Source organism: Paroedura picta, chromosome 10 (assembly GCF_049243985.1).
Source record: "Paroedura picta isolate Pp20150507F chromosome 10, Ppicta_v3.0, whole genome shotgun sequence".
Classification (NCBI taxonomy): Eukaryota; Metazoa; Chordata; class Lepidosauria; order Squamata; family Gekkonidae; genus Paroedura; species Paroedura picta.
Genome location: NC_135378.1, coordinates 85,309,623 through 85,324,232, shown reverse-complemented (window position 1 = coordinate 85,324,232; position 14,610 = coordinate 85,309,623). Strand labels below are relative to the sequence as shown.

Here is a 14,610-nt window from a genome sequence, read left to right as displayed (position 1 = left end):
CTGCCTGAGCCCCTGCTCCACTTGCTTTCTCGCCGGTGCCCCTGACTTCCCGTCTACCGCTGGGGGGCGCTGCCAGCAGCAGCTGCGCAGTGCCATACCTAGGGGGAGCCCCAGCCATGGCGGCTGCTGGAGAGCACCAAAGGTGAGCCGGCCGCAGAGTGGCAGGGCAGCCCCTGAGGCAGCAGCTGGGGAGGAGGAGCCGCGTTCCGGTACCGACTGATTCACCCACCGGGACCAGTCCCCGGACAGGGGGTTGGGAACCACTGATCTAAAGGCTTACTATCCCCTGATTTCACTTCTGCCTTCTTGGGGAAGATCTTTCGTTATCTCCTTCCTTCTGGTAGAAAGTTTGCTTTTGCCCCACAGCCTCAGAGCTGGGAGATATTCCTGATTCCCAGCTTAGGCCAAGTCCACCTTCAGGCAAACCACCATCACATTTGAGATTTAGGATTAGCCACTCACTTAGGATGAGAATCCACATCTTGCCCCAGCACGGAAGTTTTTCCTTGGGTCTCAAATTGCACGCCTTGGTACGTGTGGTCAAATAGGCTGGGGAAAGTTTGCTTAGTCTAGCAACTTTTGTTGGGTTTGTTTGGAAGCCAGGCATCCAAAGGCACCTAAGAGACTAATAAACATTTATTTCCACTTCAACTTTTGTGTGTTCAGGGTTTACTTTGTTTAATGAAGTGACTTCTTAATCATGAAAGTAGGTGCCTCCGGTAGCTTCCCACTTAGAATCATAGAGTTGGGACCTTTGAGGCCATCTAGTCAAACCCCCTGCACAATGCAGGAACTCATAACTACATGCCCACCCACAGTGACCCCAATTCATTCATTCCCTCCCTCCCCCACTCGTGGCTCAAGGCAGTTTACAGAAAATGTTAGATGAATAACAGTCAACAATTATAACATCACTGATCACGAAATATTATAAAGTTAAGTGCAGCCAACTCACTCCCTACATGATTGGGCCTGGGTTTGTGCTGCCGATAGCGAGATACCACTCTGCCAGTGAAAGCCAATCAGTTTAAATTGCATTCTGCCAATTAGGGCCCATCAGTGCAAATTGCACTCTGTCAGTGTGAGCTAATCAGTTAAAATTGCTTGCAGGCAAGTCACTCCCAACTTGATTGGCCCTCCCTGGCTGTGTGTAGCCAATAGGGAAGGCACACTCTGCCAATGAGGACCAATCAGTTCAAGTTGCACTCTGCCAATTAGGGCCAAGCAGTGCAAATTGCACTTGATCAATGAGGGTCAATCAGTTCAAATTGCACATAGACAACTCATTCCGTACCTCATTGGTCCTCCCTGGGAGAGTGCAGCCAATAGGGAGGGAACATTTCCATTGAGGGCCAGTTGTGGGGCTTATCTGTCCTCTTCTGCTTTCTGCTGCTTGCTGGGTGGAAAGGGTGGGGGGCCTTTCTGAAAGGCCCTGCTGTTGGTAAGTTGCTCCTTTCTCAGCCTCTTCCCATCCTCCCCAGGCAAGGGAGGGAAGCCAGCTGCTTCCTGTGTTGGCCTCGGGTTTCAGCTCTCTGCTGGGAGGAAGCACAGGTGAGCTGCAAAGGAGGCAGAGATAATCAGTATTTCAAAAACCAAATGCCAAGGGACAGATAGAATGCAGTGAATGTGCAGTGAGTCAAGGGGGGTCATTCAGGCAGTATAAAAGCATCAGCAGCAGGGGCAGTTCCACAACCAGGCTTCCCAGCCTCAAGTTCATATAGGCTGTCAGCAGCCTCTCAGTCTTCTGCAGTCAGCAACTGTCTTGCTAACATGGCATGGTGCCTTTTAGACTGCAGCTCTCTTCCAGCAATTACCTGCCATTGCTTAATTGTCTCAGGTGAGCTGACAAAGCAGGGAGCTGCAGATGGAGGATGAGAGAGGTCTGAGGAGCTCTTGCAACCACTTTGGAATCTAAACCCTGGTTTGTCTGCAGCTTCATTCCCTCCTCCTGATCAGAGCTCTCTGCCTGTTGAACATCTGGCTGGGCTAACATCGTCCAGCTGAAGCTCAGGTGAAGCTGGGAGTTCCCTAACAGGATCTGGTTCTCACAACATCTCCCCATGGCCTTGCAGCTGGCCATCGGAGCACTCTTTGCTTTCCTCTGCTCTCTGTCTCCTACGAGGGGCTGGTTGGATCCAGCAGCCTTCCCCACCCAGCTTGGCCCTTGGGAGATGTGAGGAGTGGGAAAGAGGCAGCTCCCCCCCATAGCCTTGCCCACCCAGCCTGGCCTTTGGGAGTTGTGGAGGAAGGGGCAGGAAGGAGGCAGCCCTCCTGCAGCTTTCCCTGGCTGGCCCAGCCTTTGGAAAATGTGGGTGGTGGGAAGGTGGCAGCCCATCCCTCCACGGCCTGCTCAGGTGGCTTATGGAAGATGTGGGGTTGCATGGGAAGTTGGGGACTGTGGCGACCTAAATAGACACTGTTGTATAGGGGTGGGGATAGGAGGGCCAGTTCACCTCCAATGCAGCTGTTTTGCCCAGGAAAACTGATGCCTTTCTTCCCTCGTCCTTTCCATCACCTCTTTCTTTGCTTCTTTTCTGTCTCTTTCATCCTGTCTTTCTCTTCTGGAAGATTTCCAGGCCCTCATGGGGAGGTTGGTAACCTAGCTGGCCACGTATGGAGGTGGCGTCAGGATTCGAACACCAGCACTTGAGATTAGAGTCTGCTATTCTTTAACCCTTTCACCACACTGGATCCCAAGACTGAACAGGGGGGAGAGGAGGGCCGGAACCCAGGGAGGTCACAGTGCAGGTGTATGTTCTAGCACCCATTGTATTTCTGGGTGCAACAGGCTTGGCCTCTAATACCGTATAATGTTCAGGTAACTAATATCAACAGCATCATCCACAGTCATCACATGACATAACGTGTTTAGGTGACATTTCATCCGCAATACCATAGAGTGTGCTTGTCTGGATAGGAGGTGGAGGGCAATAGACCCCCATCCAAGTACTAAAGAGAGCCAGTTTGGTGTAGTGGTTAGGAGTGCGGACTTCTAATCTGGCATGCCAGGTTTGATTCTGCGCTCCCCCAAATGCAACCAGCTGGGTGACCTTGGGCTCGCCACGGTGCTGATAAAACTGTTCTGACCGAGCAGGAATCTCAGGGCTCTCTCAGCCTCACCCACCCCACAGGGTGTCTTTTGTGGGGAGAGGAAAGGGAAGGCAACTGTAAGCCGCTTTGAGCCTCCTTCGGGTAGGGAAAAGCGGCATATAAGAACCAACTCTTCTTCTTCTAAACACAACTGACCCTGCTTAGCTGCCAGCCTCCAGTGAGGTCGTGGTACCCGGGGCTCTCTGGGTCATGGCAGGCATGAATGTTAGGGCAGATAAGCATCTACAATTCTTTTTTAAAGTCAGTTTTTCTAAAGCAGTTTTTCATAGCATTCTGTTTGAGCAAAAATGCATTATATCTCCAAGAGATCACTGTCCCCATGGCACAGGGATTCTTGACTTGCCGTTTGAGACAAAAGCATCGTGTGACATTTAAGAAAAGTTTTGTCAATTGGTTGGTTATCTGTGGATTAGGGGGCCGATTTCAAACTGTCCCAGATGCTTCTGTAAAATATTATTTAGGTTAATCTTTTCTATCCACCCAATAGGATTTAGTGGTCAGTCTAGAAGACACCGTCACAGATGCTTAGTTTTGCAGTTCTCATACTTGGGTTTGCGTCTTTATCTTTTAAAAGAGCTGCAACCCCCTTCCCCTCCCAGAAAAAGCTTCCTAGGAAATTGTCATGTTAGATTGTAGACTATGTGCCTAAAAATGAAACTCGCAGCTACTGAGATTTGAATGTATTAAGGTTATAACAGCCACCAAGAATGAACTTTAGAGCCACAATTAAGAACAGAACAAGAGCTTAATGGTCCACTTAGTCCAGCCCCCTGTCTCACACAGGGGCCAGTCAGTTCCTCTGGAGGGCCAACAACAGGGCAGAGAGGCCGAGGCCTTCCTAAGAACATCAGAAGAGCTTTGCTCGATCAGACCAGGAGTCCATCTAGTCCAGTATAATGTCTCACAGAGTGGACAGCCAGTTCCTCTGGAGGCACAAATGTCCTTTTTAATGATTGGTGTTATTCCAGTGGCCAATGCCAGGGCCTTAAGTGCCCTTGGGAAGACACAGGAAGGCAGAAGCCAAAATGTGGGACGAAGCCTGAACCATGGGGAATTATTCTTCAGGCTTTCACCTCCTCTCTTGGCACTTCTGGGGGCTTCTGTATGCTTTTGCAAGAGTCGCCTACAGGAAGATGAACCTCGACCAGGAGGCTAGCGTTGAATAATCTCTCCTCCCCCCAAAATTGTGATTGTCATCTGGCACCCTCAGTCTGCGGCAGCAGCGCTGTACAAGCCTGCAAGTTATTGGTCAGAAAGCGGTTAGCTCTCTGCTGTGTCTATGCAGGGATTTGTGCCATAATTCTTCTGAGTTGATGCTTAATCATAACCATTGCCCTGAGGGACGCGGGATTAGGCTGAAGAAGCCCTAATTGCCAGAGGATCGATTGGCGAGGGAGCGGTCTTCCGTGAGAAGACACGCAAAACAAGATTACTGAGGAATTATGGCAAGGGCCGGCCGCTGTGCCCCGTGAATTGGGCAACCTGCCCTTATCACCTCCCTGCCCCCAAATCTGGAGAATTAGGTCTGCAGCAAGACAGACAGCCGATGTTGAACTGTGAAAGTCCTGCAGATAGCAGGACAATGGGGCCAATTCATGGCCTGTTTATCCAAGCATTTGATCACAGGACTGAGTCAACTGACGGAGCCAGAGGGCAGGGTGTTGTAAAGAAGGCGTGGCCGGGGTCACTTGGGCTTGAGCCTTGGCCCAGGCAAATGACCACCACTCTTGAGTGTGTGTGTGTGGGGGGGGGGGAGGTGATAGCCCCAGGCATTGTCGGTCATTATGGAGCCTCTGGGTTGGCCAGATTTAGGACTGGGGATGGTGAAGTTCCTAGCTCATCTGGGCCCTGTTCAGGGGGGCTGTTCCCCAGTCTTGATTGTGTGCTTGCTTGTTACCTAATCTGAAAGGGAAGGTGCCAGGTGTGTCTTTGCAAAGTGTTCTGGGGGACCATCTGACTCCTTACACCCCTGGCAGAGCCCTGTGCTTTGGGAGCTCCGACAAATTGGTGATCCCTAGCCTGTGTGAGGTATGTCTGGCCTCAAGCACGGCCAGGGCCTTTTCGGTCCTAGCCCCTGCCTGTGGGATTGAGCTCCCGGAAGAGCTAAGGGCCCTGACGGAACTGGCACAGTTCCGCAGCGCCTGCAAGACGGAGCTCTTCCGCCAGGTGTTCGGTTGAGGCCAAGGCAAGCGGAGAACTTGGGCCTCTCCTATAAGTACCGACCCTGCATTGGGGGACTTTGAGGTGGAGGGTGGGTGGGGCTGTTTTTAGTCATTTTTAGACTGTTGTATTTTTTATGTACATTCTTGTTTTTAACTGCTGCAAGATGGCTGGTCCAGGAAAAGCGGGCTATAAATGTGATTAATAAATAAATAAAAGCTCTGTTTCTCATGACTGCCTGGCTTTCTTCAACAAATGAGGCTCATGTTCCATGAGTTCTCCAAGGTTGATATTTGGGTGTGTTCTAGAGTTGCCAGTTCTGGGTTGGGAAAGACCTGGTAGGGCTGGAAGAAGGGAGGGAATTCAGTGGGGCATGATCCCTCTTGTAGAGTCTGTCTTCCAAACTGTCTGCCAGGTGAACCGATTTTTATCACCTGGAGATCACTCATAATGGCAGGGGGGTCTCCAGGCACCCCCTGGAGTTTGACAACCCTAGTCCGTTTAATGATATGTGATATTCTCTTATCGGACAGTGATTGGGCAGATAACACAAGAAGCTTCATGGGGAAAGCAAGGTGACGATGGAATTGTTAGGATGTAAAAATCACAGCGACAGGCATTTCTTCCAGCCAAGACTGGCCAGGAATTCTGGATTTGTTGGGTGGGTGGGCATCATCTGGGCATGGAATTGGGGTCACTGTGGGTGGGCAGGTAGTTGTGAGTTTCCTGCATGCTGCAGGGGGTTGGACTGGATGACCCTGGAGGTCCCTTCCAACACCGTGATTCTAAGATTAATTTGTTATTTATTCATTTACAAGGTTTTATCTGGCCTTTTTGCCTTTCCAGATACTGCCAGGGCAGCTGACGATTTAAAATATGCCTGTGGGGTAGGGGAGGATGAGAAATCGCACTTAAAGCCATTAAAATCAACATACACGCTCTTGAGCACACATCATCATAACAATTAAACTACACATATAAAACATCTGACGGGGAGGCTGATTCTGGGAAGGTTCAAGGGGGTGGCAGGTGACAGTGGAGGAGCGAGAGGGTTGTGAGTGTCCTGCACAGTGCAGGGGGTTGGACTAGATCAGCGGTCCCCAACCTTCATCTGGTCGGAGACCGCCTCCGGGGGTGGGGGAGAGCCTGCGGCCCGACTGCCGCAGTTGCTCAAAACGTGCACGCACGGAACTGCCGCACATGCACGTTTTGGCCACCAGGTGGCGCTAACACACATGCACAGAGTTGCCGCGCATGAGCATTTTGGCCACCAGGGGGTGCAAACGCGCAAGTGCGGCAGGTCTGCGCGTGCGCGTTAGCGTCGCTGGCATGCCGGCTGCCGTGTCGGCTGCCGTGCTGGCCTCTTTCCCCCCCTCTCGCTGGAGGGCGGAGGCAGGCATGGCCGCTGGCGGCCCGCCCCAATTGCCTTTGCGGCCCGGTACCAGGCCTCGGACCGGGGGTTGGGGACCCCTAGACTAGATGACCCAAGAGGTCCCTTCCAGCTCTAGGATTCTACGATTCTAAATTCCATCTAAACATCCGGAAGAAGTTCCTGATATTTAGAGCGGTTTCTCAGTGGAACAGGCTTCCTCGGGAGGTGGTGGGTTCTCCATCTTTGGAGATTTTTAAACAGAGGCTGGAGAGCCATCTGACGGGGAGGCTGATTCTGTGAAGTCTTAAGGGGGTGGCAGGTGACAGTGGAAGAAGGAGAGGGTTGTGAGTGTCCTGCACAGTGCAGGGGTTGGACTAGATGACCCAAGAGGTCCCTTCCAGCTCTAGGATTCTACGATTCTAAATTCCATCTAAACATCCGGAAGAAGTTCCTGATATTTAGAGCGGTTTCTCAGTGGAACAGGCTTCCTTGGGAGGTGGTGGGTTCTCATATTTGGAGATTTTAAAACAGAGGCTGGATGGCCATCTGACGGAGTGGCTGATTCTGTGAAGTCTTAAGGGGGTGGCAGGTGACAGTGGATGAGTGATGGGGTTGTGAGTGTCCTGCACAGTGCAGGGGGTTGGGCTAGATGACCTAGGAGGTCCCTTCCAACTCTATGATTCTATTCTATAAAAACTGGCAATTAAAACATTGGTTAGGAAGGAGGGACTATTGGAACAAAAGACGGGAACAGAAGGGAGCAGTGTTCTGGAGTTTTGGTGCCATGGGAACCAGAGTGGCCTTTTGGGCTGTTGTCATTGCTTGATCAGTAGTTGTCCATACTTTAAAAAGCCCAACCAATCCCTACAGACCTTCAGAAGAGGTCACAAGGAAACCAGCTTTTGGCCTTAAAGCCAAGGCGTTTAGACAAAGGACGAGGGAGGGAGTTGAAGGGAAGCTTCCTTTTCCAAAGTCCTTATCTCCTCCTTTTGTATTGCTTTTGGGTGCCATCTGTCACTCCTTAGCTCTTTCTAGAGCATCCCCGGTTTCTCCCTGGTTGACCCGGGCCTCTCAGTTCCGCTTGCTGCCTTCCCCCCCCCCCCCCCCCCCGGCTTAGTGCATGAGATAACATCATGAAGGGATTGTTTTAGCAAAATCCTCACCAGTTCCACAAAGTGTGGTGGGCAGGGATCATTCTCCCCAGGCTTCAGCCGGAAGGGTGGGTTTCACTGTGGGTGTAAATATACAGCTTTGCCTTAATTCACTCCACTTGTGGTGTGACGTCCCTTGCATCCACACCTTGCTTCTTCCTTTCAGAAACTGGCTTGGTATTGTTCTGTTTTCCTGCTCTGCTTTCCTTCTGGTACAAGTTTGTCTTCTGTAGGCCGCCTGTGACGTTCACATGGGGCTGTCCCTCAAGACTGGTATCAGTGAGGTGATGCTTGGAGGTAGCCTGGGTCACTGGGGTTGTCCTACCCCCATGAGAGTCTGTGGAAGGCTGGTTTGTCTGGAAATCTCTTAAGAACATAAGAGAAGCCCTGTTGTATCAGGCCAATGGCCCAACCAGTCCAACACTCTGTGTCACACAGAGGCCCAAACCCTGGTGCCATCAGGAGGTCCACCAGCAGGACTGGAATTCCAGAAGCCCTCCCACTTGCCTTCCAAGCACCATGAAGAGAGAGTTTCACTGCCCCAGACAGCTGAACATAAGAGAAGCCATGTTGGATCAGGCCAGTGGCCCATCCAGTCCAACATTCTGTGTCACACAGTGGTTCAAACCCAGGTGCCATAAGGAGGTCCACCAGTAGGGCCATGACTTCAGAAACAGAAACATCTAGAATATAGAGAAGCCAATGGTCATCCAGATCAACACTTTGGGACACCTACCCAGCTCTCTCAGCCACTCCTCGTAAGGCATGGATTCCAACCCTTCCACCATCCTCGTTGCCTTTCTTTGAACATGCCCCAGTTCTTTTGAGGCTGTCGTGGCTTTCCCAGCTATGGTCTGGGGCAATCTGCTGATTCCTCGGCTTGCCCTTGAAAGTAGCCGTGGTATGCGGCTACTTTTTTTCTTTCTTTCTTTTGTCTTTCTCCAGTGCACAAAACGTGTTTGAGACGTTGGCCCGCTGGTCAGTTGACCAACTCTGACTTGATCATGGTCAAATACCCCACAGAGCCATGATACCATCATGTGGTTGGCGGCCTACTTTTGATTTAAGGTGTAATGTTGCTTTCTTTTCAAAAGCAGGGCAGGGATCACAGCCTGCATGCCCTCAAATTCTGCAGTAGTCATGGATCACAACAAAATCGCCCCGTGCTTACTTGTTTCTCCAAGCAGGACACGTTGGCATGCTGCTGATCACAAACGGCTGCTTTTATAAAGAGAAGCTATAATGGTGCTGCTAGTTTCCAGAAACCTTACTTGACATTGTTAAAATTGAGACAGTTTCTGCACTAGGGGACATACCTTATTTATTTATTTTATTTATTTTGTTATGTACTGCTCTCCCCAGTCAGGGTGGCTTGCTTGTAGTTAGGGTTGGGTGCTTTGGCGCCTGAAGTGGCCGGTCGTTCCTGAAGTGCCCAACCCTGCTGGTAGCCTCCCTTTGGATGCTGCAAATCGACTCCAGCATTTCTGCATTTGGGCTTTCCTCTCCTTATTTATTTTATTTTATTGTATTTATTTATTTGGATTTTTATACCGCCCATTCTTTGCGGCACTGGGCGGTTTGCATGGAGCACTGCATAAATTGACATGGAACATTATAACAATCAATAACATTACACAGAACATCACAATCTAACAGTAACAATTACAACACAACATGCGTAACAACGCTGGGGAGATCAAATTGTTCAGTCATGGCTGAAATTTGTGACATGCTTTCTGCACTGAGTCCAATGGAGGCAGTTTTCCCATCATGCTTTGCTCCCTTCCCCATTTCCAAAAATGTAGGATTTTTTTTTCCAAAATGGTTCCCGCTTGCCCCTTTGTTTTCATTGCACCCCTTAATCCCACCCTCCTGAACCCCTGATTGCCTCCCCACTTCCCCCGTTCAGTGTTCTGAATGCCATTTAAAAGGGGGGGGGACCCTGGGTGATAACACTGACTGCTTTTTGAAAACTTAGAAATAGCGTTGTAATGCGATTACCCCCTTTTCAAAAATAAAAGAAGATTTTTTTGGAACAGGTTTCCTGCTCACTACTTCAGCGCCTCTCGAAAATTCCTCCGCTGCCACATATTCTGCTAGTCTTCCAGGCACTCCTGGCTCTTTCCTACTGGCCATCCTGATCTTTTGGCCAGCCGCTTGAGCGCGTTCTTTCTCTCCCGAATTTCACGGTGTGTCTCTTCTGTAGGAATCGACAGCCGATACAATGAAGGCTGCCGGGAACTGGCAAACTATCTTCTCTTTGGCTTCTACAACCAGAACAACAACGAGTTTGAAAAGTCAGGGTTCCCTGAAGAAGTCTTGGATGGTAAGCGTGTGCACAGCTCAGAATCAACACCTCATTCCAGTGCTTGCTTTCTTCAAGCAGCGGCTGGGCAGATCCTTCTCTTGGATGCTTTAGGTTGACCCTGCACTGAGCAGGCGAGTGGCCTGGATGGCCCCTCCCACTCTAGGATTCTAGGAGTCTATGACTAGCGTGTGAATACTGTAAGACACAAGGACCCTATAAAATAACAACAACAATTATTATTTATTTTTTAGACCACCATTCTCCAATTAGGTCTCAGGGTGGTTTACAGCAGTGGTCCCCAACCTTTTTGAGGCTGGGGACCGGCAGGGCAACTGCCTGCCCGCACATGCGCACATGCTCCATGTGCGGCCGAAATCGCGCATGCGCGGCACTTTCGCGCGCACGCGATTTCGGCCGCGCTTGCGCAATGTGCAGGCGCGGCCCGGATTCTCTCCCCCCCCTCCCGCAGTAAGAAGCTTCCCGGGCCGCAAGCTTGCAGCCTGGGAAGTTTTTTACTGTGGGGGGGGCGGGGAGAGGGAGCTGCGGCCCAGTGCCAGGGCCTTCGTGGCCCGGCACTGGGCCGCAGCCCACAGATTGGGGACCACTGGTTTACAGCATAAAATTAGTGGATTTAGCAAAAATGGCAAGACTCACTAACATGGTTAATAAGAAACCACCGGAAGAATATGACGAACAGTGGAGCGATTACCTGGACTTTCTTAAGAAAGACAGCATTAACTGTTAGGTTAGGATTAATGCGCAATGGGAACTGACTACATATTTCTTGAGTTAATATCAGATTATACTATGTATGGTATACATGTATAGATTATGTATAGACTATGTATTAATAATTACTTATTAGCTGGTCACTTTTTTCTTTCTTACCTTTCTGTAAACGCTTTATATAACAATAAATAATAAAATTTAAAAAAAATGTTAAAAACACAATAAAATCCCTGTAAAACCCCAAATTACAAATTATGAATTACATCATACATCATATAACATATATAAGCGGCAGCAAACACAATTCTAATCACAATTACCCAACTTCCCCCATGTTCAGCCTGGTGGGAAATAATATTCGGATGATCTCGATGTTGGAGATCTCATTAACGGGAGAACTGGCCTGGCCTCAAACATACGCCTGGCGGAAGAGCTTCGTCTTGTAGGCCCTGCAGAAAGCTGGTAACTCCCGCAGGGCCCTTAGTTCTTAAAATGAAAGCGACGTCACTTGTCTCTTTGAACGGCCTGCCGTTTGCGGATGTCTTGACCTCTTGCTGTTTCTTGTAGATGTGATCCTCTTAATAAAGCCGGACAGCGTCCACCTGTACTGCAACCCCGTCAACTACAGCTACCTGTTGCCATACGTAGCCGTTTGGAAGAACTTGCATTTCCATTGCCTGACTGAAAATGAGGTGAGCGAAGGTCCGGTGGATGGGATGTATCTCGGAAAGGAATTGGGGCTGAGAGAGCTCTGGCTTCCTGGGGAGGGTGTGGCCTTTGGGGACCGCTGTGACTGCTGCTGTTATCGTAAGAATGTAAGAGCATCAGAAAAGCTCTGCTGGATCAGATCAGAAGTCCATCGAGTTCCATTTCCTGTTTTGGGCTTTTTGCTGAATACAGAGGTCATATCGCAAGATCAGTGGCGTCAGTCTGTAGCAGAACAGTTAATGTTGAGTCCTGTTCAGCCCAGGGGGCAGGTCCATTGTTCTGAACTTCTCTCCTCGATGTAATTCATTATCATTATCATTATCATTATTATTAGATTTATTAACTGCCCCCTTTGCATCCAAGCTTGGGGTGGTGTGCAACAAACATTTCAACATTGGAGTTGAAATCATAGTGTAAAAGCTATAATAAATAATAGTAAAAACTCCAGCCCCGTGCTCTGTCTCAGTATATCTGGATGGCACGGGGGTACCCGGGGGGCATACAGTTCATGTGTGGGGCTCAGCTATATCCCTGGCGGAACAGCGCTGTTTTGCAGGCCCCGTGGAACGTTACCATCTACATATATCCCCTTACCCAACTGATCCAGACTTTCAGGCTGGGTGTTGATGCACAGCCAGCTATATCTGCTGATGGACAGCCATCCGTTGACTCCCCCAGAGACCCTGGGCAGATGTTTGGGGGCTGTAGTGGATTGGCTGAAGTGGAATCGGCTGAGGCCAAATCCAGCTAAGACAGAGGTCCTCTGGCTGGACCGGCATTCTTTAGATAGCCTGTTACAACCCCCGACCCTTGACGGTGTCCAGTTAACACCATCAGGAACAGTCAGGAGTCCATGGACATCTGGAGGGCCGCAGTTTGACCACCCCTGCAGTAAACAACAACAATGGCAATAATAATTCCAGGTTCAGCAATCTAAGAGTGCGGGTTGCCCTTGAAGTTTCTTTGTTCGGGGCCTGCCCCTCCCAGGTCAGCAACGGAGAGAGCTAATGCTAAATTGTCTCGTGCCACGGTGGTTAAACCGGTCTTCAACATGGGCCCCAGGCGATGCTGCAAAATGAGCCGGGTGACCGCAGATGCATCCCCAAACAAACATGGTGACCGCATCCAAAGCCTCCGGTGGGTTTATTTGAGGGACTCAGACATAACATAAGCGCACCTGCCAGGAGAATGCCCAGGGAGTGTTCTCAGTGAGCGCTCTCGGCCTGGGGCAAAACCTTGGCGTGTTTCGCCAACTAATTAGTTCTCCAAGGCAGGGCTTGCGAGTCCCGGGTCAGTGCGGCGCCTAGAGATTGCATTGTGGGGCCTCGTGTCTTCAGCAAGGTCTTCCTCGTAACGTCTCATTTGCAATTCTCAGTGCATTAAGTTCTTCTCATCGCTTTTTCGAGTGGTGGAAAGTGAATTGTCTTCTCAACCAATTCCAGGTCACAGCTCACTTATGGAAATCCTGCGGGATTTTCAAGGCAGGAGATGTTCGGATGTGGTTTGCTCTTGCCAGACTCTGCAAAGCCCTGTTGGACTTAGAAGCCATAGAATCAGAGAGTGGGAAGGGACCTCAGGGGTCATCTAGTTCAACCCCCCGCACTGTGCAGGACACTCACAACCCTATCGCTTATCCACTGTCACCTGCCACCCTCTTGAGCCTTCATAGAATCAGCCTCTCCGTCAGATGGCTCTCCAGTCTCTGTTTAAAAATCTCCAAAGATGGGGCACCCACCATCTCCTGAGGAAGCCTGTTCCACTGAGGAACCACTCTCACTGTCAGGAACTTCTTCCGAAGGTTGAGATGGAATTTGGAATCATAGAGTAATAGAGTTGGAAGGGATCTCCTGGGTCATCTAGTCCAACCCCCTGCACTATGCAGGACACTCACAACCCTCTCGCTCACCCACTGTCGCCTACCACCCCCTTGAAACTGCACAGAATCAGCCTCTGCGTTAGATGGCTGTCCACGAAGCTGGCTCTTCATTCTGTGATAGGAATAACTGGAACATCCACCCATTAAAATACAAAACCTTTAGGAGCCTGTCTCCTAAGTTTCTGGCCAAGGTGCTCAAACCAAAGGAGCTTTGTCAAGGTCTACTGTAAGAGTTGCTGTAAGCAGCCACTATTAATATAATCTGGAGAATAATACAGGCTGTTTCTGATCAGAGATTGTCAGGTAGCTTTTCTAGAGGGAACAGTTGTGAAATACTCCATGCACAGACATGGGATTCAACAGATGTACGTTCAGCGGATTCTGGCACTCACGAAAGAGCTTGGGAAACATCTGCATGCAGAGCTCCAGGTGTGGATATAGGAACTGCTGGATTATGGGACTAGTTCTGGTCGCCTTTTTTGACTGGAGATTAAATTGAATCAAGAACCGGTGTTATAAATTAGGATGCTTTGAAGTTTGGCAATGGTTTATTGGAGCCAAGTTCATTATCCAAAATGCTTTGTCAGCACTTTGAACGCCAGGGAGCTACCATCTAGTGCTTGCACATGATTTTGCCACTAGGTTAGGTTTGCTTGTCTGGATTACCCAGCAATTGTGTGATTTCTCTGTTACAGCTAGACATCTTCTGTGCAGCACCATGTTGGGAGTGTACTTGCACAGGCCATGGAGCATTTTTTTTCTAGCTAAACCTCTAAAAAAGGCATTCCTGGCTGGAGGAAGTGTGCATGCCCCAGCTTTCCTGCTAGTGGGATCACATGTTCCTTGGTCAGGACATCCCTTCCTTCACTTCTGAACTGCCACCACGAACTCCAAGTCCTGAACTCTCTTACATGGACATAATAGTGAGTTTGCAGCTGAGAAGGAGGGAGGGAATGTGTATCTGCACAGAGGACATTAATGAATAACAGTTACAGTTAAGTACAACCTTAGTTTCCTTTAATTGTGCTGCCAGAGAGTGAGCACACAACTATTGGCTTGAGGATTTTGGCTGTTCTGCTCCTCTGAGGGAGTGTTGATCTTCTTGTGCAGAAGTCCCCAATGTTTTTGAGCCCACAGGCACCTCTGGAATTTAAGCACAGTGTGGTGGGTGCAGCCACAAAAGGACTGCTCCAGC

The 14,610-nt window shown here is 49.8% G+C and overlaps 1 protein-coding gene across 1 annotated transcript in view; it reads left to right on the top strand.

Moving 5' to 3' along the window:
• The window catches only part of DNAAF9 (dynein axonemal assembly factor 9), an 84,927-nt gene that overhangs the window by 11,746 nt on the left and 58,571 nt on the right, over window positions 1-14,610 (top strand). The window contains exons 3-4 of the mRNA XM_077301224.1: window positions 10,001-10,120; window positions 11,399-11,523. Coding sequence (XP_077157339.1) covers window positions 10,001-10,120; window positions 11,399-11,523 — 245 coding nt within the window. The remainder of the gene's footprint in view (window positions 1-10,000; window positions 10,121-11,398; window positions 11,524-14,610) is intronic.